The 24,163-nt window shown below is 43.5% G+C and overlaps 2 protein-coding genes across 2 annotated transcripts in view; both read right to left on the bottom strand.

The window, feature by feature from the left end:
• Positions 1–9,393, bottom strand: part of LOC139373054 (prostaglandin F2 receptor negative regulator-like) — a 43,766-nt gene extending 34,373 nt beyond the window's left edge. Inside the window, exons 1-4 of the mRNA XM_071113089.1 lie at positions 9,089–9,393; positions 4,967–5,335; positions 2,015–2,425; positions 378–737 (exon numbers count right to left, since the gene is read on the bottom strand). Of these exons, the coding sequence (XP_070969190.1) occupies positions 378–737; positions 2,015–2,425; positions 4,967–5,335; positions 9,089–9,146 (1,198 nt within the window). The 5' untranslated portion in view covers positions 9,147–9,393. The remainder of the gene's footprint in view (positions 1–377; positions 738–2,014; positions 2,426–4,966; positions 5,336–9,088) is intronic.
• An 8,604-nt stretch (positions 9,394–17,997) lies between these two features.
• LOC139372463 (T-cell surface antigen CD2-like) lies at positions 17,998–21,153 on the bottom strand. The gene is made up of 5 exons (XM_071112186.1): positions 21,022–21,153; positions 19,508–19,786; positions 19,178–19,423; positions 18,795–18,953; positions 17,998–18,661 (listed from the first exon to the last, which is right to left on the bottom strand). The coding sequence occupies exons 1-5, from the start codon at positions 21,083–21,085 to the stop codon at positions 18,363–18,365; spliced, it is 1,047 nt and encodes a 348-aa protein (XP_070968287.1). The 5' UTR covers positions 21,086–21,153; the 3' UTR covers positions 17,998–18,362.
• Positions 21,154–24,163: the final 3,010 nt, after the last annotated feature.

Raw genomic sequence — 24,163 nt, 5'->3', positions numbered from 1 at the left:
TGCCTGGTTAAATAGAGAGAGGGAGCGAAACAGGGTGTAAAACCAGAGAAAGGAGTTAGCTAGGCCTTAACAGGCATGAATAATCAATATTTTTCACTGTGGGGGCAGGTATGTCAGAAAAAAGGCTTGACTAAAGGATAGGCTCACTCTGCGGGTGCCTGTGTGTGATGTGTGTGTGTGTGTGTGTTCGTTCCTGTGTGTCTCTGTGTAGTACAAGGCATCACTGATGTACTGCCACGGTGAAGCATGTGTGTTCAAAGTCAGCCTAGTGAGAGGCCAATGCTATTAATAGTATGTTAGATATGGTAATCTTGGTTGGACAGCATTTCAAGACCTGAAAAACATACAGTAGATATTTTAACAGCACTTTCACTCACTGATCTGTGTGACTAGAACTTGTACTGGGTTGGAGGTCTTCTCTGCAGCCTGGTACCATCTTCCTCCTCCTCCGACCCAGGCCCGGACCCTACAGGAGTACATCCCCTTGTCAGACCCCCTTACCCCCCTCACCACCAGCCTAAACTCCCCTGGCCCCGTCCGCTCCAGCCCCACCGAGGAGGACCCGTTTGAGACCACCCCGTCACGGCCCAGGCTGACCGCTGTGCGTCCGTCCACAAGCCAGGTGACCTCCAGGGCCAGGGAGGCCAAGTTACCCGCGGAGACCAGGCAGGTGAGGGTCAGGGTGTCGTCCATGTTGAGCGTGGTGTTGGACATGGCCACGACAGACAGGGAACGAGCTGGAAGGCGCAGGGAGAAGACAAAATGGCTGCCGTTAGAACCAATAAACAAGGAAACAACCCCTAGGTCCTAACTGCTATACACCTGTAGAACTGGACCGGTTGGATAAGTAGAAGCAATATGGTGAAAATATAGAACACTCCAGCACAGTTGGATATGGAGATACAAGTACTCACATCAAGAGAAGACGGAGTAGAAGGGACTCAACATGTAAAACTTGATTAAACCCATCCAGATCAAAAGAACCAACAGTGAGAAGTTGAAAGACCCACATATAGAAGATCAAGGATTACTATTTATTAAAAAAGCCAATTTTAAAAGCTCTAGAAACCACAAAATGTCAAGTATAAATGGGTAACTATTAAAAGTGAATATACGCCGAGAACGATTTAGGCTAAATGGTAAGAGTTTCAAAGCTATAGAAAGAAAAGTCAAGGAAAATCACATTAAAACAAGATACAACTCATTACTCCAGAGACTGAACTGAAGCTAAACCCTTTTTGGGGGGGGTTTATATTTCTCAAATTAAATCCTGGATACTGCTACTATGGGAGACTGGGATATCTGGTAGGTGAGATGACTTCACTATAGCTCACTATGTATGTTTAGACAAGAGAGCCAGGACAAAGGCCCCTGTTAGACTTCTCCAATCCTCTTTACTTTAGCATCTCAGTAGACAGTCAATAGTGGCTGCATGGCTACACTAGTCTGTACTTAGATACAGCATGTAAAGGAAGGCCCACAGTCCCTCCATGTTGTCTTCCTGCTAAGCTAGTCCCTCACCCAATTTTAATCACTCACCATGCAGGAGAGGGTTCAGAGGAGATGGTGTCCCAGGCAACCACTGTGTGTGTGTGTGTGTGTGTGTGTGTGTGTGTGTGTGTGTGTGTGTGTGTGTGTGTGTGTGTGTGTGTGTGTGTGTGTGTCGGGGGTTCCTCACACACCCAGGGATAAAGGCCTGACAGGGGGAGGGGCTGAGATGGATCTCTGGGTCAAGAGCCTCTCCAACACAAAGAAATGCTGCTAGGCTAAAATAAAGTAGAGGCCATAGAAACGACAACCATCCCCCATATCCCACTCTCTCAGCTGGTCCTAACCCTTCGATATTTTTACATCTGTAAGGTGGAAGCCATATTGTGGAATCGCACTGCTTATACTAATCCAGACCGTACAGATCTGCAAATATCTCAGGGTTAAGGTCAAAGGGGAGTGATTTAGGATCGGCTGAATGTTTCACATGCTAAAGTACATACAAAACACACCCCATCCCCTATACCTGTAGGTGTGACTGCCACAGCTCCCATCTCCACAGTCTTCCCCACGATGTTCTTCCACTGACCCCCTTCCTCGTGAATCCATTCCCTCCCCGTGCACACGTACATCCCTGCATCAGCCTGCGTCACCCCGGCAACAACCAATCCAAATGCCCCATCTCTGCGAATAGCCAATCGGAGCCCTCCGTCAGCATAGCGCTGGGCGGAGCCACTTCCTGTGACCACGTCCCCATCTGGGCCAATGGTCAGGATATCCACCAATGGGATGCCTGGTCTCCGTAGCGACCAGGTGACGGACAGGTAGGTGGGATCAGTGAAGTGGCGGGTGACGTTGCAGGAGAGGGTGATGTCGCCACCTTCGGGGACCACCGGCTCTGGGGCCTCCGGGGCCACCTTCAGGGTGTTAGCAATGACTGTAGGGAAAGGACAGAGTTACACACACGGCTAGCGTCGTTAATTTGCTGCTTCACTACAGCGACGTGGTTCTTTACTGCATGTTAAATGTCATAGTGACAGAACGCTAACAGATGTTGCCGTAAGCCAACACATCTCAAAATGTCATCATGTTCGTTCTTCTTCATCGCCAAGAGTCATTACTGCTTTTATAATCCATGAAAAATCTATTAATACCAAATGTCAAGCTTACACATGCGCATCTTCCTTATCTGCCCCTTTCCCCCCCCCACCCACCCCAAAACACACACGGTTTAGGCTGTCAGTGAGGGGTGTAATGGGGGGTGCTGCTGTCAACAGTATGTGTAAGGAGGGTTTAGATTTGATAATCACATCAGAGGAGAGAGAAGCCCTGTTTACTCTGACCGTCACAGCTGAATAAACAGAAGAGAAACGAAAGGGGAAAGAGAGCGAGAGACTGTATGCCTGTGGCTCTCTCGCAATGTCTGTTCATCGCACTCCCTCTCTTACGCTCTTCCTCACTCCCGCTCCCTCAGCCTCTAAACAAGAATGATACTGTGCTTTGAAGTGTTCATATTCTGATGAACCTTCTTACTCTAAGCTCAGTAAGCTGCCATTCTACCAAGTCTTTGATATTGGACTTAGTGTCCTGGAGCTGCCAAATCACTGTCACACTCAGTTAAAAATCTCCCCCCCCCCCAACTAGCTAAACATATTCCTGTCTATGTGTTCGGGTACAGAGAAAGTGAACATCGCACAACGGAAAGCCATTATTAATGTTGAACGTGCTGAAAGCCATTCAGTGGATCATGAATAGTTGTCATAGCAGAAGCAACATTCAGTCTGTTCAGGGCGGGAGCAAAAACAAATTGTCAGAAAAAAATAGTTGGGTCTTCCAAATGGACAATGACCCCAAGCCTGACCTCAATCCTATAGAAAATTTGTGGGCAGAACTGAAAAAGCATGTGCAAGCAAGGAGGCCGACAAACCTGATTCAGTTACACCAGCTTTGTCAGGAGGAATGGGCCAAAATTCACCCAACTTATTGTGGGAAGCTTGTGGAAGGCTACCCGAAACGTTTGACACAAGTTAAACAATTTAAAGGCAATGCTACCAAATACACTCAATTAGTATGTAAACTTCTGACCCACTGGGAATGTGATGAAAGAAATAAAAGCTGAAATAAAATCGCACTATTATTCTGACAATTCACACCCTTAAAATAAAGTGGTGATCCTAACTGACCTAAGACAGGGAATCTTTACCTTCTAGTAAATGTCAGGAATTGTGAAAAACAGAGTTTAAATGTATTTGGCTAAGGTGTTCGTAAACTTCCGACTTCAACTGTATACACACACACGTAAAAAAAATGTAAAAACCTGTTTTTGCTTTGTCATTACGGTGTAGTGTGTAGATTGAGGGAAAAAATATATTTAATCAATTTTAGAATAAGGCTGTAACGTAACAAAATGTAAAAGTCAAGGGGTCTGAATACTTTTCGAATGCAATGTACATTATACATGTCAATGCCACTTTAGCCGGAAGAAAATAATGTATTAGATAGACAAGTGAGCCAAGCAAACACAAAACTGAAAGTTTGTGGAGAATGCCGTTTGCGTAGACACCAATAGGAGAGGTCAGTAGACTGCCTCACCTACACATGTGACTCTTCATACCAGAGTAAACTAATTTACACTACATGGTGTTACATCAATGGATCTTACTGTACTGTGTATACAAACTGTCTACTAGTTCAACTACACCACCATGAAACATTGTTTTACAGCATGGCTACAAACAGCACTAAAAATCACCTACTAGTTCAAGAGCACTTAGACTTTACAATATAATCTCACGCCTCTACCTGTTCCAGCTCTCCTCGTCAGCACAATTCACCACTAAGCCTCTTTCTTTTCCTCTCCCTCAGCTCATTGAGACAGACTGTTCAGAACAGGGCAACAGTCAGCTCAACAGAAATAACAACCCCCATTTGACATGAGATAAATACACCCATCTGGAATCCGCTCTCCAAGTGTGTGTGTTGGAAGACTGAACGTGTGTGAACATGAGTGAAATCACCACTTGATCACCCCTCACTAGTAGCAGCAGATCTAGGAACCGGTTCCCTCCCCAAAGCAGATTAGCATAATTGGGGTTAAAGTTACATAGCTGATCCTGAACCAGTCCATCTAAGGAAAGTGCAGCTGTGTCCATGTGTATACAGTATATAAGCGCACACGTGTGTGTGTGTGTGTGTGTGTGGTCTGACAAACACACCAGCTTAAGAGAGCGTGTCATGTGTAAGCAAGGGATATGAGCAGTGTTCAATAGACCACACAAACCACAACAAGAGAACATGAACACACACACACGCTGTATGGGTCTTCCAACCCAGCCAGCCTCTATGTAAACTAGAAGTCATAATGGAGGTCTGACTAATCTAGTTTAAAGTTAATACAGTTCTCCTAAATGTATATACAGTGATTCCACACTGATGGTTAAGACAGTCTATAAGTCTCTCATACTCGTGTCTGACCCACCTTTGAGCGCCACCCCTGCGTCGTAGTTCCCGCTGAAGACAGAGTCCGTACTGGGTGTACTGCAGAGGTACGTGGCGCTGTCTGAAGACCTCACTTCCTGTATCCTCAGCTCCACCACGCTGTCCCCCAGCCGCACCACGCTCAGGTCCCCACTGGCCACCCGGTCGCTTAGCGACAAGTCCGAATACTTTGGGTCGAAGGTGGAGATTACTTGGATAGACCCCGCCTCCGCCTGCTGCATGGTCCATTCAAAATCCTGCTCCCTGGGCCCCTCGTAGTCAGTGACATCACAGCGCAGTGAGACAGGTTGGCCCTCCACACGGAGCAGAGGGCCAGGGGACACAGACACCACCCTGGCATGGGATACACCTAGAGAGAAGACACACGTCATTGACAGATCCGCATACATAAAATCTGCAGAATCCCCCACACAATGACAGCGTTCCTACCACATCAGACTTCCTTCGCTAATGTCTTGAAAGCCTCTCTGCTTAACAATACGCATACAGTTGAGATACATGGATATATTTAGCACAGGTCAGGCTAAATATACACTTAGATACTACCTTTGGTTTGATTCCTCTGCGATTCCAAACCCACAGTGTGTGTGTGGGTGGGTGTGTGTTCTATAAAAAGGCCCACATATTGACACCTGAACCTTAGCGTCGCTGCACTCAACGGGTGAATCAATAATCTGAAGCGGTTCCTCTCCTTGTCTCCTTTCCTTTATTCCCACTGACAGAGTAACAGGTGAAAGCAAAGCCTATGGTAACCTTCTTAGACTGGAGTAGAAGGAAAGGAGTTGAGGAAAGGAAGCCACTAGAGACTATTTAGATGCACCCATAGAGAGAGACAGTCTTGCTAGAGAAGGGAACAGCCTAGACCACTTACTCTAGCTAGAGAGAGAAGACCTATATAAAGTACAGGCTTGTTTGGATGGGCATAGGGGAAAGAGCAGCAAACATGCACACACACCAGGCTTGTCTGAACAGGCTGAGGGGAAGAGCATGCACATGCCATGGCCAGCATGGAGCAACACAAGCTCCCCCACCCACCACAAACCAAAGAACAGTATCAGGAAAAAATAAGAGGTCAGCTCATTTGGCAAGAACAAAGGGACGACGCACCAGCAGCTTTCAAAAGAACGACCCCACAGCCCAGAAATAGTCCCTGTTACATCCCAACTGGAACAACCAAAGAGCAAAGCCTTCTGAGAACATTTCCATCACGCTCTACTTCTAATGGTAACGTTGGCAGCATTCCAATATGATCCTACACCACTGCCTTAGTTGGACCCTTAGTGATTAACATATCACTTCAAAACACCTTGTTGACATACAGTATACTTAACCCTTTTCCTGTTCTAGCATGTTGGGACACTCAAGGAACTGGAGAAATAGACGTTTGAGGGAAGGTGGTCCATAAAACATTGCTGGAACAGTCTGGTTCTGGGGATGTCATCGCTTTGACTTACCCTACGTCATAAGAGAAGGGATATTATACTGGTCGGACACCACTTAGGAGTGTGACTAATATTACCATGCAACTCTTATCCAAACAAACAGCCGGAGGGCCACAGAGTAAACAGGCAATATGAGACAGCCCAGTTAGGTTTAGTGTTCCCACATGGCCATATCACTTGTTTAGGGAAGACATAAGTGGCCACCTGTGCTAATTAGCAGTCTAGCATCCCGAACACCTGTTTGTAATCTGAGGAAGTGTCGTTCGTCAACTGGAGGCACACACAGCTTGTTGATCTGTGCAAAACTGCTACAGGAAGTGCATATTTTTTTACTCAGAAAATTATTTCTTGCCAATGTGAAAGATAAGGGGCATATGAGCATATGTTGCCAAAATTTTTAAAACAGCGTAGGAATTGTAGTTAACATGGAGGCAACAAATGGGCAAATATAACTGCTGAAAACCATAAATACAGATAAGGGTTTTGGAGAGCTAGGGCAGTAGTACGTCATCAACATGTTTGGGGAGGTGTGCATGTATTTATTGTTTAGGCCAGGGTTGTCAAACTCATTTTGCCCTGGGGGCCGCATTCGGTCTTCAACAAGGTCCGGTGGGCCGCACTGAAAAGTGGTTATATTTCCTCGCCGTCAATATTTGCTAAAAATATTCCTGTATACCATAACCCCACTACCACCACAAGGCACTCTTCACAACATTGACATCAGCAAACCACTCACCCACACGATGCCATACAAGTGGTCTACGGCGAGACAGGCTTGAGGACAATGGAGGCGGCTAAACGGTGAGGCATTGTCAATCCGCCGTCTGCATTGGCTGTGCAGTATTTACAATGATTTGGCCTCTGCAGAAGTCATGCAGTTTGCCGAACAGCGCAGAGCTGTTGTGAAGGACGTTGTCATGGAAGTCAGTGTGTGTTCATACAGGACCTCCCTACCGTCACAAGCATTCACGTCAATACGGAGCCCTCCACATTCTTACAAAATTTGAGAAGTGCACGGCGATCCAGTACGGAGCTCAATTTGACCTCTGTGTGCCTACCTCTGTGCGCCTAGGCTTGGTAATTTTGTCACACCATCCATACAGTGGCACCGACCACATTTCAGATCTAGCATAAATGGGATCTTATGGTAGAGAAATTAACATTAAATTCTCTGGCAACAGCTCTGGTGGACATTCCTGCAGTCAGTATGACAATTGCACGCTCCCTCAAAACATATGAGGCCCTGTGTTGTGTGACAGAACGGCACATTTTAAAGTGTCCTTTTATTGTCCCTAGCACAAGGTGCACCTGTGTAATGACCATGCCGTTTTATCAGCTTCTTGATATACCACACCTGTCAGGTGGATGGATATATTATCTTGGCAAAGGAGAAACAATTACTAACAGGGATGTAAATACATGTGTGCACCAAATTTGAGAGAAAAGCTGTGCTATGAAAAATATCTGTGATCTTTTATTTCTGCTCATGAAACATGTGTCCAACACTTTACGTCGCGTTTACATTTTTTGTTCAGTGCACAACTAATCTAACTAAGCTGTTTGGTGAAGTAGTTCAATTAAAATAAAGTGTATGAATACGAGTCATCTCGTTAAATGACAGACTTTCCTGTAGAATCCCTACTGTTGACCTGTCACAAGTCGGGAGACTCCGGCTTGTGACTAACGTGTGCCGTAACAACCGAAGAAAAAAATATCGTTTAAATATATGCACCAACTCTTCCGAACGGTTTCGGCTGGGAAGCATGCGGACGCCTTTAAAGCCATCGGGAATGGCTCAAGGGCACACACATCCCCTGCTCCAGGAAGGCTGGAGACATGTTAACTGTTGACATTTGATAATCTCACAGTACCACACCAATTTAAAAACTCAGCCGCTCACACAAACACAGGGAAGCCCTGAGCGACGCAAAGTGTACGTTGACACACACACTCCCCACCCTACACAATCGGACACACCGTTGTGAAATAAAATGGGTCCGATCAACTAAACGAAAATTATATTTCTTCCTTGATCACTGAGATAAGATAACCAATGACTATAATAACAGAGAGGTCCATCAGTGGTGGACAGTGCGCCATTCCAAGTTCAACTACATTAGTTCAATTTATCAAGGGGATCTATGCGAATTGGACGGCTACCCATCGCGTGTTATGGTGCCTCCATGTAACTGGACCATTGTCAAGGCTTGTCAACTTAATTGATGTCATTAAATTAATTAAAAAGTTATCGCTCGTATTCCTTTGATTGAACGATTAAAAGTTTCGACCAGGATTTGAGGAGCTGAAATTGAAAATTGCCACACACCCTCACCTGTGACCAACCACCGTAGCCTACATGTAACGATGAAGTTGGGCGTGGGAAAATCTATTCACATATTTAAAAAAGGTTCGTTTTAGTAAAACTCAGTCATGTGTAATTAATTTAGGAGGAACAGCATGATCAGTAAAAATCCGTTGATAACATTGCCTTTAAATTAATTTGACTAATTACTTTGTCAATGGAGATTCTTATCAGGTTTTAAGTGAAAACGTGCCCGCGTGTGCATGTCAATTTAATAGTTCCCACTAAACGACAGCACACGCGTTATTATGACGATATTATCAGACCGTTAGACAACCCTTTTTCAAATATAACTTACCCATCGATAAAAACAAGAGTAGAAGAGATAGATGTTCCATCCTGCAAATTCGCGTCATTTTAACTCCCAGTTCGTTCCTTTGTCATTAAAATCCGCCACGGGTGAAAGGAGTCCTCTCGGACCTTCAGTTCAAAAACTGAACCACCGGCGACCTCTCAGAAATCCCCAAAATGCTGTCTACGAGAACCGACACTGGCGAGTAGACGTTCGGATATCCGTTAAATGGACGTGCGTGCAGTGAAAGTCCACTGGTAGCGACCGTGTACGCTCGCATAATTCATACTGAGTGTCGTTAATCAGTGTTTGGTTTTGGAACGGGAGAGGGAGGGAACAACGTTGCGGTGTCCGGAAGTCAGTTTTTGGAGGAGGGGAGTAGCGGCGGGATTTTCACAGGTAGCGCTGTCCCAAGTCTCATCTCATGTAGTCTCACTAGTGGCTATTTAGAGCTGAATAATAGGCCTACAGAATATCATCATCATCATCGATACAGTATGTGTAACGTTAGCCTATTGAAATGTTGCTTTCAGATCATTGCACATCTACAAGGGGCCACTAAGAGGTGTGTAGTTTCACATTTTAAAGGGGAATTTAACTCAAAAACGATATTTTCATTAGTCCACTGTTGATACAGTCCTAAAATGCCTGGCATGTCAGCAGTCAAATTGTCAAGATATTATACAAGGTTGGATCTAATCCTGATTGGTTAAAACTGCATTCCAGCCGGTGTCTATTCTACAAGTTCCCACAAGCTACATATGACGTTAAACGGCCTATTTACCCTGTTCCATTTGACTGTGCAACCCACTGTCTCATCAGCCCAGCCAGGCAATTTATAAACATGATCTCCACTATAAAAAGCATCTAGATATTATCTCACATTTCTTTTAGATTAACATTTAGTTAAACAGCTGAGATTTGTATTAACCTTAATGTCTGTCTCTCCGACATTTGCAAAATTGTTTCAATATTGAAATCCGATCTCCAGCTGTCGCATAGTAATGAACATGTCGGGATGAGACAGACAGGCAGGCACCTTCTCTCAGCTAGTTGAAATCAAGAATCAGCATAATTCTTATGTTTATTTCTATCGACTGGGTCACGTCCAAAGATACAGAACAAAAAGACTTCTCTGGCAACCAAACCAATAAAAAGAACGACCAGGCGGCTTCAGTAGCAACCCTTGATTTATGTCGGGACTATATCTTGTGGATGAATATGAATAAATTAATCAAAATCTATGTTTGTATTAAAATATGTAAATCATTTTAATGATTTAAGTGATAATAATAATAATAATAATAATAATGCCCTCGAGGCTGGTGTTTGGAAGATATGCCTCATGATTTTTTATGACCTTTATTTATTTAGGCAAGTCAGTTTAAGAACAAATTCTTATTTACAATGACAGCCTACCAGGGAACAGTGGGTTCAGGGGCAGAACAGATTTTTACCTTGTCAGCTCGGGGACCTTTCGGTTACTGGCCCAACGCTCTAACCACTAGGCTACCTGCCGCCCCAAAACATGTATCAGAAGTTGAATGATGATGTGGCTGGAGAAACCTTTCTTCTTAAGTCCAATATCTTTAAAACTTGACTGCTGACATGCAAAACATTTTGGGACTGTATTAACAGTGGACTAATGAAAAAAAAGACCGAAAGATCATTTGAGTGAAATTCCCCTTTAATGTCATATGCACAAGTACATTGAAATGCCTTTCTTGCAAGCTCTAAACCACAAAATGCAGTAATCAATATCAATTTAGTAATAAAAATAACAGAAGGTATACCAAAAACACATGTGAAATAAGAACACAAGAAGTAAGCTATATACAGGGTCAGTTCCAATACCATATTTACAATGTGGAGGGATACTGGAATGATAGAGATAGATATGTATAGGGTGTGGCAAACCTCTTCAAGGTTAGGAGCGTTTGTCACACATTAAGTGGTAAACTGTCACCAAATCACCCAAGAATGAGAGTTCTTTCGAACAGGAAACACCTGTGTGTTTGTTTTTCCGTCCTGGTCCACCCAGGCCGTAGGCGAGGTCAAGGATAGCAGGGTTCAGTACACAAATCGGGTTCTCGGTAGGTCCAGGTCCAAACGCCAACAGGTAAGTCCAAAACAGTACAGCTCATACACGGTAAATCCAGCCAATCTCTATTGTCTCCTTCTCTATTGTTCATAGATCTTTCCAGCACTCTCTCTCCCTCTTCCTGGTTTTTCTTGACCCTTTATCTGTGGGTCGGCTCCACCTTCTGAGGGTTCCCCTTGCTTCTGGGACTTGTAGTTTTGGCGGTCGGCCATTTTGTGATCTGTAGTTCTGATGGGGGTGGCCATTTTAGTGATCAGGCAGAGCCCTTTTATTAGTTCTGCTCTCACATATCTGCCATTTATCACTCAACCCCCTTCTTTGCCACACATCTCTCCCCCTAGATCCGACCTCCCCCCCCTCCGATCTGCGTCTTTCTCAACGACTGAGTAGTTGGTTTCCCGTGGTTCCAGCTTCCTGCTTAAACACAGGATGGGGTGTTCCACCCCTTCTACCTCTTGGGATAGCACTGCTCCCAAGCCGACCTCTGAGGCATCCGTCTGAATCACATACTCTCTCTCAAAGTCTGGTACCACCAGCACTGGATTACAGCAGAGAGCGTCCTGTAATGTCATAAATGCTTTGGTGGCCCTTTCATCCCATTTGACCATGTTTGGCCCTCTGGCTCTAGTCATGTCGGTAAGTGGGGCGGCCACTGTGGTATAACTTGGGATGAACTTCCGGTAGTAACCGGTAAGCCCTAGGAAGGCTCGAACCTGCTTCTTATTTACTGGTTTCGGCCATTCTCTAATTGCCTTCACCTTCTTACGTTGGGGTTTGATTAACCCTCTTCCCACAGTGTATCCCAGATACTCTGTTTCCTCTAACCCCACATAACACTAGGCAGGGTTCGCTGTGAGCCCTAGTGTTCGCTGTAAACCTGTTAAAAGCATGGAGACAGAGAGAAACACTAATGGTCACATACCCCACACACACTCAGGAGACAGCCAAAGTAAATATTTCACCCACTCTGTCCCCAGCACAAGTACAGGAAGTAAAGACCCTGATCCAGAAAAACAGAGATGTGTTTTCAGAGATACCTGGCCGAACTGAGGTTATGGCTCATGATATCGTTTCCCTACCAGGGAGAAAAGTGAGCATGAGGCCCTGCCAGGTCTGCTGGTTCTAGATCGTCGTCCTCTGGATTCAGATCGACCCCAGACCCACTCGTACCGGGCTGTTCGTTATCAACGAGGTTTGCCACTTCATCCTCCTCCTCCTCTACTAGCACCTGTGATGTTGGCCCCTGGGAGACCTCTTTTCTTGGCTTTGGTTGAAGGCCCCATGCTTCTTCCTGCTTGGTTAGGGTTGTTGGCTTCTCAAATATGCCATTCTTTTGGCCTAACTTCGCAAAGTTAGGAAAGTATCTAGCAGACCGTCCTCTGTTTGTATGCTCACTAAGGCCGTGGGGTACAGACAGATATCCCCATGAATGCATGTAACACTGATATCCTGTCTTGTATCCAGTTTATGATTCGGCACTAGGCTTGCAACGACCAGGGTTAGCATACTGCCGGAATCCAGCAGTGCTTCAACCTCTTTCCCTTCAACCTTCACCCTGCACATATGTTTGTTTCTTGATCTTTCAAGTACAGTGGTTACAACAGGACATGCATACCATATATCATCTTCATTTTCACAGAGGTTACACTGCATTGGCTCTTCTTTAATAGGGCAGTCGGCTGCAATATGTCCCGGTTGATTACAATTGTAACAGATAATAGGGGTTCGGGGGGAGACCCCCTCGACACCCGGTCCCGGTTTCCGTTTTTTCCCTTAGTGTCTCGGCCTGATTCTGATTCTTTCCTCATGGCCCCACGCTGCTCTCTTCCCCCTCCATATGTTGGGACAGCCTTACTCTGTCCGCTGGTTCGCCCAGGTCTGGGGAACGGGAATCTTTCCTTCTGTGCCTGCTCAGCTGTTCCTGCCGTACAATACCATTCAACCAGGCCCACGAGATGGTTGGCGGAAAGTACCTCGTTCTGGCCAACCCATCATCTCACTTCTTGGGGTAGACCTCGCTGAAACTGGTTGAGTACGATGGTCTCGACGATCTCGGCGGATGACCGGGTCTCTGGTCGCAACCATTTCCGTGCCAGGTGAATCAAGTCGAACATCTGTGTTCGTGGGGGTTGTCCAGGTCGGTAGGACCACTGGTGGAAGCGGTGTGCCCTCACGGTATTGGTCACTCCCAGTCTAGTCAGAATCTCTGCCTTTCGTTTATTGTAATCCTGTGCATCTTTCAACTCCAGGTCGAAATACACTTTTTGAGCGTCCCCTGCCAGGTATGGTGCCAGAAGCCCTGCCCATTCTTCTTTTGGCCACTTCTCCCTCTCTGCCGTCCTTTCGAAGGTGGTAAGATATGCTTCCACATCATCCTGTGCTGTCATTTTTTGAAGAAAATGATTGGCCCGCCTCTGGATATTTGCAGCTGGTAATTGAGCCCCAATTTAGTCCGCTAGCCCCTTTAGGCCTTCTCTTAACTCCCGGGTGTTTCTCTCTTGCTCTTCTCTGAGCAGCTGGTTGGTGCGGTGCTGGACCTGTAACGTGTCCTGATACATTCGATTTGCATCCTGATGAGCTATTTGTTGAGCTCTAGTTGCCTCTTGTTGGGCGGCCGCCGCTTGTAACAGGACCTGTATGGCTCCCCTCCATACTAATTTTCCTGAGAAACTGTCCTAACCAAACAAAGCCACAAAAAAAACCTGACTCCCCTTCGGAGTGCTAACTGAACATTTTTATTTTAATTCTACCTAACCAGGGGTATGGTTAGTCCATTACCCGCATTCTCCACCACGTGTGGCAAACCTCTTCAAGGTTAGGAGCGTTTGTCACAAATTAAGTGGTAAACTGTCACCAAATCACCCAAGAATGGGAGTTATTTCGAACAGGACAGTACCTGTGTGTTTGTTTCTCCGTCCTGGTCCACCCAGGCCGTAGGCGAGGTCAAGGATAGCAGGGTTCGGTACACAAATCGGGTTCTCAGTAGGTCCAGGTCCAAACACCAACAGGTAAGTCCAAAACAGTCCAGCTCATACACGGTAAATCCAGCCAATCTCTATTGTCTCTTTCTCTATTGTTCATAGATCCTTCCAGCACTCTCTCTCCCTCTTCCTGAATTTTCTTGACCCTTTATCTGTGGGTCGGCTCCACCTTCTGAGGGTTCCCCTTGCTTCTGGGACTTGTAGTTTTGGCAGTCGGCCATTTTGTGATCTGTAGTTCTGATGGGGGTGGCCATTTTAGTGATCGGGCAGAGCCCGTTTATTAGATCTGCTCTCACATATCTGCCATTTATCACTCAACCCCCTTCTTTGCCACAAGGGGAAAGGTGACTAGACATCAGGATATATGATAAACAGAGTAGCAGCAACGTATATGATGATTATATGTCAGTGTGTGTGTGTGTGTAGAGTCAGTATAAATGTGTGTGCATGTTTTGGGCTCCAGAGTGGTGAAGCGGTCTAAGGCACTGCATCTCAGTGCTAGAGGCGTCACTAGAGACCCTGGTTTGATTGCAGGCTGCATCACAACCAGCTGTGATTTGGAGTCCGACAATTGTCCCAGTGTTGTTTTGACCAGGGAAGGCCATCATTGTAAATAAGAATTTGTTCTTTAACTCACTTTGTCAGTCCATGGACAAGAACATGGTCTATAACTGTTGCTCGAATTTCATCAGATATTTCCACTCTTTGTCTTCCTCTTCGTCCTCCTCTTCCTCCTCGTCTCCCACCTCGCATACGCACTCGTCCTCGTCCTCTCACATTGTTTCTACTATCCATTCTCAGACTTTCTCCTTCCCACCTTCAACAACTTGTTTGCTCTCTGAACTGGCTTATATTGGTTGTGTCGCATCATTTGAAACAGGTTAAATACATTTTGAGTGGTTGTGTTCAATCAAACGAGTTAGTTGACAGAAGATGTCTTCTCTATTTGTATTTGATTGTTGCCACTTGTGTTTACCAGTATGGATGACATGGGCATTAGAGTGCAGAATGTGTTTTGAGAATGAGAATGTGTTTAGAGTTTTGCTGAAAAGTCTAAGTGAGATCTGCAAATTGTCTTTTACCATGTGAAATGGTTTAAGGTATTGACACACACTGCATAGTTAGCTAAATGTCCAGGCAACTGAGAACTTTGTTCAGCCAATGGGTTTTAGTGTTTTAGCAATTGAGAAAAACTGTTTAAAAAAAATGAAAGTCTACACCTGTTGTTTATAAAGCATTTGATTTGAGCGTTGGGGTGTGTTTGTGGGTCTAAGTGTGTGTGTTGGGGACAGGTGCCCAAAGCCAAACAGTGGATGGATCACTGTCACCCAGACCTCTATTTATACTGGGCCATACAACAGAGTGACTGTTGCTCTTATCTTTCTGACCCATTTTCTCCTTACCTATCTTTAACATTGAATGCATGTGAATAACGTCTCTGTCGGAAGGCCTTAGTACCTCAGTGTGAATAACTGAAAGTGACTGACTGTACAATATTAACAACCCAGACAGGAAACTGAAGGTCAAACCACAAGCCTTCTCACTTTGTTTTAGACAGTAGGTCCAAGTTGCCTCTCAAACCTGATCTTAGGTCAGTTTTGTGTTTTCTCCCTAACGATTATGGCTATAGGATTTGGGGAGGGTAGGTTGATCTTAGATCTGTGCCTAAGGGCACATTGATTTAACCCAGAGACGGGAAGTGATTAGTTTAGGTGTCAGAGTTCAGACTGTCGAACATGGCTCTGAGTGATAAACCTGAGTTTACTATAGCCTCAACGTGTATCGGGGATACAGCTATTTTCCACCTAGCTTCCTTTTCCGCTGAAAACCTGGATGTGGGAACTCCGTTTAGGCGTTGCTCTTACGCCTGCTACGTTCGGTTAACTTTATTGTGACTCCTGCCGGTCTGTCATCAAACTGGTTCCCAAACGTTTACTCGCTGTCAGTGACCCAGCCAAAGTCTTCCAGGAACATATTCAGATTTCTGTCAACTAACTCGTTTAAATGTGACCCAAAGGAAAACGTTAATGGCCCACAAGTAGGTCCCTGGCCCACCCACTTTCACTATTACTGTTGAATAGTCATGCAAGCAGATTAAATGAACATGGAAGCAAAGCGCTATCTAGGGTTTATATAGTGAACAGGCGTGTGATGGAGAGTTTTTTTTTTAAATCAAATGTTATTGGTCACATACACATGGTTAGCAGATGTGAATGCAAGTGTAGTGAAATGCTTGTAAAAAAATGGGTACAAAATCCTGTGTTAACAGTTGTGCAGTTCAGCATACACAAATGCACGCACACACACACACACACACACACACACACACACACACACACACACACACACACACACACACACACACACACACACACACACACACACACACACACACACACACACACACACACACACACACTGTCACATCCCTCCCCCACACACAGGAAAAGGATGTAAGAGGTGTGGAAGCGAAGGCTTCAGATAAGTGTTGCTTTCAGCATCTTTGCTCCCTGCATGCTATTGGTTGGTGCTGTGCTAAAACCACAGCCAAGAGGCCTCAGCGATGTAACAGGAAAACAAGAGATTACATGAGCGCTTTACTCAGAGGTGTGAATACAGAGAATGACTCAAATGCACAATGATGTGAATGGAAACATTTTCAGAACTATTCTTATCATCTTGCAATTGTTAGCTATCAGACCTGGGTTCGAATACATTTGCATTTTAATTATTTGTATTTGAAATACTTATTTCCTGTGTATTTGAGTATTTTCAAATAATGCTGCCCGAATCAACTAGATAATTTGAAAGTATTTCTATAAATAGAAAACTATTTTAAACTATTTTCAAATACAAGCTGTCGATCCAGAGCATCCCAAACATGTTCAGTGGGTGACATGTCTGGTGAGTATGCAGGTCATGGAAGAACTGGGACATTTTCAGCTTCCAGGAGTTGTGTACAGATCCTTGCGACATGGGGCTGTGCATTATTATGCTGAAAGATGAGGTGGAGGTGGATGAATGGCACGACAACGGGCCTCAGGATCTCATCTCGGTATCTCTGTGCATTCAAATTGCCATTGGTAAAATGCAGTTGTGTTCGTTGTCTGTAGCTTATGCCTGCCCATACCATAACCCCACCATGGGGCACTCTGTTCACAACGTTTGCGGTTGTGAGGCCGGTTGGACATACTGCCAAATTCAACTACGTTGGAGGTGGCTTATGGTAGAGAAATTAACATGACATTCTCTGGTAACAGCTCTGGTGGACATTCCCACAGTCAGCATGCCAATTGCACAGCTCCTCAAAACATGACACATCTGTGGCATTGTGTTGTGTGACAAAACTGCACATTTTAGAGTGGCCTTTTATTGTCCCCAGCACAAGGTGCACCTGTGTAAAGATCATGCTGTTTAATCATCTTGTTGATATGCCACATCTGTCAGGTGGATGGATTATCTTGGCATAGGGGAAATGATTATTAACAGGGATTTAAACAGATTTGTGCACAAAATTTGAGAGAGAAAAGCTTTTTTTGAAAAAGGACAATTTCTGGAATCTTTTATTTCAGCTCATGAAATATGGGACCAACACTTTACATGTTGCCTTAATATTTTTGTTAGGTGTACTTGTACTTTCATAGAAAAATATCCATATACTAAATTCAAAATGTATTTGAAAGTAATTGCAACACTCTAAATAGTATTTGAAGTGAACCCAGGTGTTTCAGCTATTAATCATTGAAAGATGCCATACATTGCCTCAAAGCACAGCTTCATTATTAGCTTTGTGGATGGCAATCACATAATTCAGTCAATGACTACAGTATGTGCCTGTAATTCTTTACTTTTTATTGACAACCACACAGACATCAAGTTAAGATCACTACTTCAAGAGGAGGTGGATAGATAGGTAGAGTACAACCTATGGATGATTTTGATAAACACTCAACTCAACATAAAAACAATGAAACCGCATTTTGAAAAGGCGTTGGAAGAAAAACATTTAATTTATATAAAAACTAGTGTAAAAATAATCTACATTAATTTGTACAATAGAACACTGTCTGGGTGTTTTTTCCTTCCTTTTCTATTCTTTAGATAACAACATGTTATTGAACAAAAATGTTCAACATGTAGACTGCTGGAACTCCTTTCCTTGGATCAGAAAGTATATAGGCTAAACCTGTTTCCAGACTCAGTGTCTGGGGGGGTGAGGGCCTTTCTTCCTGGGCTGGGGTAGTGGTGGGGGATGCTCTTCATCGTCATCGATTGGTGTCTGTGGAGGCCTCCCTCGAGCCTGGGCTCTGGGTTGGGGCTCTGCCTGGTTGGAGGCTCTGGCCGTGGGCCTGGGGCCGGTGGAACCAGGTGGGGCCCCACCGGGGGGTCTCTGCCTTTGCTTCTGGCCCTCTGGGTGAGAAGGATGCTTTGTCTGGCCCTCTGAGTGGTAAGGATGCTGGGTCTTGGTCAGGGGGGCTAGTCTCAACTCTCTTTCCTCTGTGAAGGAGAATGAACAGATGAAATGAGGGAGGGAACAAAAGAAAGATACTGTAGACACCATAAATGTGTTTGTGCACAGAACACCAACACAATAGCCATAGACATTTGAGCTTTGGTCTGAAGCGATTACCTTCAAAGCGCATCTGGCTCTTGCGTCGGCTGAGGCAACAGCACACCAAGGTGATAATGATGAGGAGGAGTACCAAGCCCCCTCCCCCGGCCAGGATGCACACCATGGTCAAGAAATCAAAACCAAACAGTAAACGCCGATCAATCGATTTTGAGACAGCTGAGAGGAGGGTGGGGGATGAGGGGTGGAGCAGAAGGAGAGACAAATGAGATGTTTTACTGTCTTTGTCTTTTTTATGTGGTGCTCCACCAATCTTCAATATCGGTCACTTTCTTTTCCTGAAAACAGAAGAAGAAAAACAGAGAGAGAGAAAAAAACAGAGAGAAAGAGACAGAGAGATACACAAAGAGAATTGCAATTGAGCCCTTCAAAACATACTGTACCCTTGCATGTTGGTTTGATGATGTCACTTGTCTCCTCGCCGACCTCATTGACTGCAGAGCAGGTGAAGGTGTCCAGCTCTTTCAGTTGTTTCAGACCGATGATCAAGGTTGTTTTTTTTCCCCCATTTAAAGGCTCTCCGTTCTTTCTCCACTTGAAAGTCACTCCCACAGTGTTAGTCAAGAAACAGGTAAAGGTGACCTCCTTATCAGAACAGGTGAATTTCACTGAGGGCTTGGAGACCTTTTCTGGAGGGAAACAAAATGTCAGTGTCTCTAAAGGAGAGGATACGGTACTTGTATGGTTGCAAAGAAAGAGAGAAGGAGACTTACCCTTCATACACAGGCTGAAGGACTGATCTTTGATGCTTTTCCCGTCGATGTTGAACACTTCTGCTTTATAAGTACCTTCGTTTGCCAACACCAGGCCTTTCAGTTGGAGAGACCCATCCTCTAAGATGTCCTCAGTCTTGCCTGGTTTGAACTTTCCATTCTTTCTTCTAAATATAACGTTGTCATTGTGTTTCCAGGTTATTTCTTTCGAACTCAAGTCAGTGTATTTCAGAGGGATGATGAAGTCACCTCCAGGTTGGAAATAATATTCACATGAATCTGTGATAGAAGAGAAGAAAAGAGATCAGAATAATTCTCTGTTGTTGTTGACGGTAGCACACTTTTATTACATTTTGGGGTCAATAAAGAGTTAGAAAATGTGATCTAATTCAAATCTTATTATTGACAGTTCTGGTCAAGCATTTATCTACAGTATAAATGACCAATTATGTATGCTACATTTCAAAGTAAAACAAGTTAATTTCAAGTACAACTGTTCCTCATAGTTTGTCAGTTAGGCCAACTACCAGGCAAATATGCTCTCAAACAGGCCCATAAAATAAAGTGTCACAACTTATACCAAGTGTTTTTAACTTGGATCAAATTCTAATAATGCTACTGTATGAAAAGACATGTTCAACTGGTTGGGTTAGCCACAGTAACCCAGATCATTCTAATAAGTCTTCCTGTTTTTGTGTACTGGGTGTTTGAAACAGAATATGTCTAAAACCACAACTGTCTGAAAGGCCACAGATACTAAAATAACAGGACCTCTTTAAAACAAATGGCCGATCTGGGGACAATCTCATAGACACAGATGGTCAGATTAAGCCTTCTCCTTGAGTAAATAGGATGTTAATCTTGGTCAAAAGACCGATATTTTATACATTTATATATCAATGGTAATTGAAGTCAAATAAATTACATTGACATGGAAAAAACACTTAAGTAAAGAAATAAGTATTGTACCACATAATGATTTTAAAATATCTAAATAGCATTTACAACATCCATACAAACCATTCTAATAATGAGATAAAATTGCGATATCAAAGATCGAAACCCCGAACTGACAAGGTAAAAATCTGTCATTCTGCCCCTGAACAAGGCAGTTAACCCACTGTTCCTAGGCCGTCATTGAAAATAAGAATTTGTTATTAACTGACTTGCCTAGTTAAATAAAGGTAAAATGTTTAAAATGACAGTTACATTTACAAGATAACACGTAATAGTGGCACCACAGAAGAGACATTTTATGTAATTTTTCATGCCCACGTCGTTGTTCATTTTCTCCCTAACATTGCTCAAATCAATTGCGATCAAATGTAAAGGTTCAATAGCAATCCATGAATGTGACCATCAATAGGTAAGACCTTTTTATTTACCAGATTGACCCTATTTGATGATCATTTAAATGAAAAGTGTGCTATTTAAAATCAATAGAAACCCTCTTCTGAAAATAACTGATCCAATAATTACTCATCTTTTTTACTGTTAGAGGGAGAGAGTCTTACCTTCTGCCGAAAGAGAGATAAATCCATGAAGGACAAGGAATGCCAGTGGTAATGTACAGGCCATTGTGTTGTTACTACATGTACTGTGAGAAAAATGTACAGGTTTCAGTTTAGTAGTCAGACTCTTTCCTGGGTCTCACTGTCTGTGTGTGTGTGTGTGTGTGTGTGTGTGTGTGTGTGTGTGTGTGTGTGTGTGTGTGTGTGTGTGTGTGTGTGTGTGTGTGTGTGTGTGTGTGTGTGTGTGTGTCAGTAGAGGAAATGATCCAAACAGCAGGCCCTGTATGTATCTACTCCCTCAGCAGTGCAGAGATGTCATATCTTAAATTAAGCTTCAAACAAACTCTTCATCGTCTCATCAGTATCAACTCAGGCATTTTCTCAGGCACGTCCTAAACACAACCTTTTTTAACGTATTTTTATTTTTTTATTCATTCATTGTGTGGCATTAAATGCCACAAAACTCCATATTAGGACATTTTCATAAATGATGACAATGTCAACAAATGTACTTCTTTTCCTTCTTTTTTTATTTACATTAGTCATATAACGTTGACTTATGATGCTGGTTTCAGATCAGCTTTTCCTTTCTCAACCTAACGCTAGGTCATCCATCGTTCAAAACTGACCCTGGGTCTGTACTTAGGAGTGGCAAGCTCATACACTGTAATCACTACCAATTCCAAACTGAGCCCTATATACCTACTGGAGAGAACATCTGAAAGGATTAGACAAGTGAAAGCAACATGGCAGAATGTGTTGATACCTTTCCTTTCCTCTATCCACCAGAAGTACCCCGGTGTAGGTGATGGGGCTTGAATTGGAATAGGCCAAGCCAGTGAACAACAGTTTTCATGGATTGTAGAACTATGCTGACATCTAGTGTTACTTGCATCACCTGCACTTTTGAAATTCAAATAGCCTTTTGTCAACTTGAAACAGTCAGTATACTGGTAGTTTTAGTTAGCCTAAGCTACGAGAGAATGTTCCTCACGATAGTTGTTGGTTATTTACCAGGTAACAAGTAAAAACGAAACAAGGAATGAAGCACTAGACTCCTTATTTTACTCACTAGATATTGTTACTTTGAAAAGATTGGCCTGGCTGACATGACAAACACATTAAGGGGAAATGATCTACAGACAGAGGATGATTATATTTATGCACATCTTTTTATTTGCAATGCTGGTTGCCATGGTTTAACAAAAATGCATGCTACCTGAATTGACTCAGAAAAGTAACATAAGTAGGCCTACGGTATCACAGCAAGGTCAAACAGGTGTGTGTGTTAGTCAGAGTATCCAGTGTCCACAGCAACACTATTGAGTATTCTGTTCCGTTCTGTTTTCCCCAAAAATATTTTATGTACATTTCTATGGCTGATTATCCGTGTAGTCACAGCTAAGGGACTGTCTTAAAAGCAGTAGTAGTGTGAGGATTAACCCCCCTCCCTGCAAAAAAAGTACAACCTGTGTTGTGATAATTGCTTGTTTGCTCTATAACCGGTTACTTAATCGGCCTTGCGACCGTGATATATAGGCCTAAAGGCCGAGACAATAAGACAGTGACAGAATAAATTCAACCACATTTTTTTTAAATCACAAAACCAGATAGCAACCTCTGTCCAGTGAAGTCCACAAAGCATATTCCATAATAAAAAAATAAAAAAACGTTGGTCACATACACATATTTAGCGGATTGCCATTGTCCATTTTTTTTATTAATGTTTGGTCAATTTTGGGGGCCTGGCTTGGCTTCCATTGGCATCCATGAATACACGTCACTGCTTAAAGTGCAATTAAAATGTAGTGTTAACTGAAAAACTTAAATAGCTTTGTAACCAAATGAAAGAGAACTCAACCCAACTGAAATACATTCAGGGACCTCTACTCTCCCATCCAATTAATTTTTTTTTATTTTTATTTTATTATATTTTTTTACCCCTTTTTCTCCACAATTTTCGTGGTATCCAATTGTTTTAGTAGCTACTATCTTGTCTCATCGCTACAACTCCCGTACGGGCTCGGGAGAGACGAAGGTTGAAGGTCATGCGTCCTCCGATACACAACCCAACCAAGCCGCACTGCTTCTTAACACAGCACGCATCCAACCCGGAAGCCAGCCGCACCAATGCGCCGGAGGAAACACCGTGCACCTGGCCACCTTGGTTAGCGCACACTGCGCCCAGCCCGCCACAGGAGTCGCTGGTGCGCGATGAGACAAGGACACCCCTACCGACCAAGCCCTCCCTAACCCGGGCGACGCTAGGCCAATTGTGCGTCGCCCCACGGACCTCCCGGTCGCGGCCGGTTACGACAGGGCCTGGGCGCGAACCCAGGAACTCTGATGGCACAGCTGGCGCTGCAGTACAGCGCCCTTAACCACTGCGCCACCCGGGAGGCCTCATTAATATCATATGTTTAAAAAAAAAAAAAAAAGTTACAAAAAAGAGTTAATATCTACGTGTAGTCACAGACCGTCTTAAAAGTGCAATTGAAACCTAGCGTTAACAGAAAGACTTCAATAGATTTCTTACCACATGACTTAGAAATATTATAAATATTTCTCTTTTTTTTTTTTTACTTTGGCTGTTTCCAATTAATAAAATGTTTTAATATGTAAAAAAAAATACTTCCTTAAAACATATATAGCTTCAACCCCATATAGCTTGCATGAATACTACAACCAACTGTTATTGATTCAGGGACCTCGTCTGTACAATCTATGGAAATGACATTTGTATTTTTGAACTTTGGCTATTTTCAATTAATTTCATATCAGAATATGCCAAATACACTTCCTTAAAACAGCAATAGCTTCTGCCGTATATCACTTGCATGAAAACAACCAATTGTTATTGGTTTAGGGACCTCTTCCCTCCCATCTACGGCAATTACTTTTTAAAAATGTTTTTACTTTGGCTATTTTAAATGAATTTTAGTATATGTAAAAAAAAAAAACTTGCTAAAAACTTAAATACCGTCCACCCCATATGACTGTTATTGATTGAGAGGCCATGACTGTACAATCTACGGCAATTCCTTACATTTTTTGACACCGGCTATTATTTCTAAATCTTATTTATAAATTAAATGTACTTTACATTAAAATATACTTCCTTAAAACTTCAGTAGCTTCCACCCAA

The sequence above is a fragment of the Oncorhynchus clarkii genome, chromosome 18 (genome assembly GCF_045791955.1).
Source record: "Oncorhynchus clarkii lewisi isolate Uvic-CL-2024 chromosome 18, UVic_Ocla_1.0, whole genome shotgun sequence".
NCBI classification, from domain to species: domain Eukaryota; kingdom Metazoa; phylum Chordata; class Actinopteri; order Salmoniformes; family Salmonidae; genus Oncorhynchus; species Oncorhynchus clarkii.
Note: the sequence above shows the minus strand (reverse complement) of the source record. Positions and strands in the feature narration are given on the sequence as shown.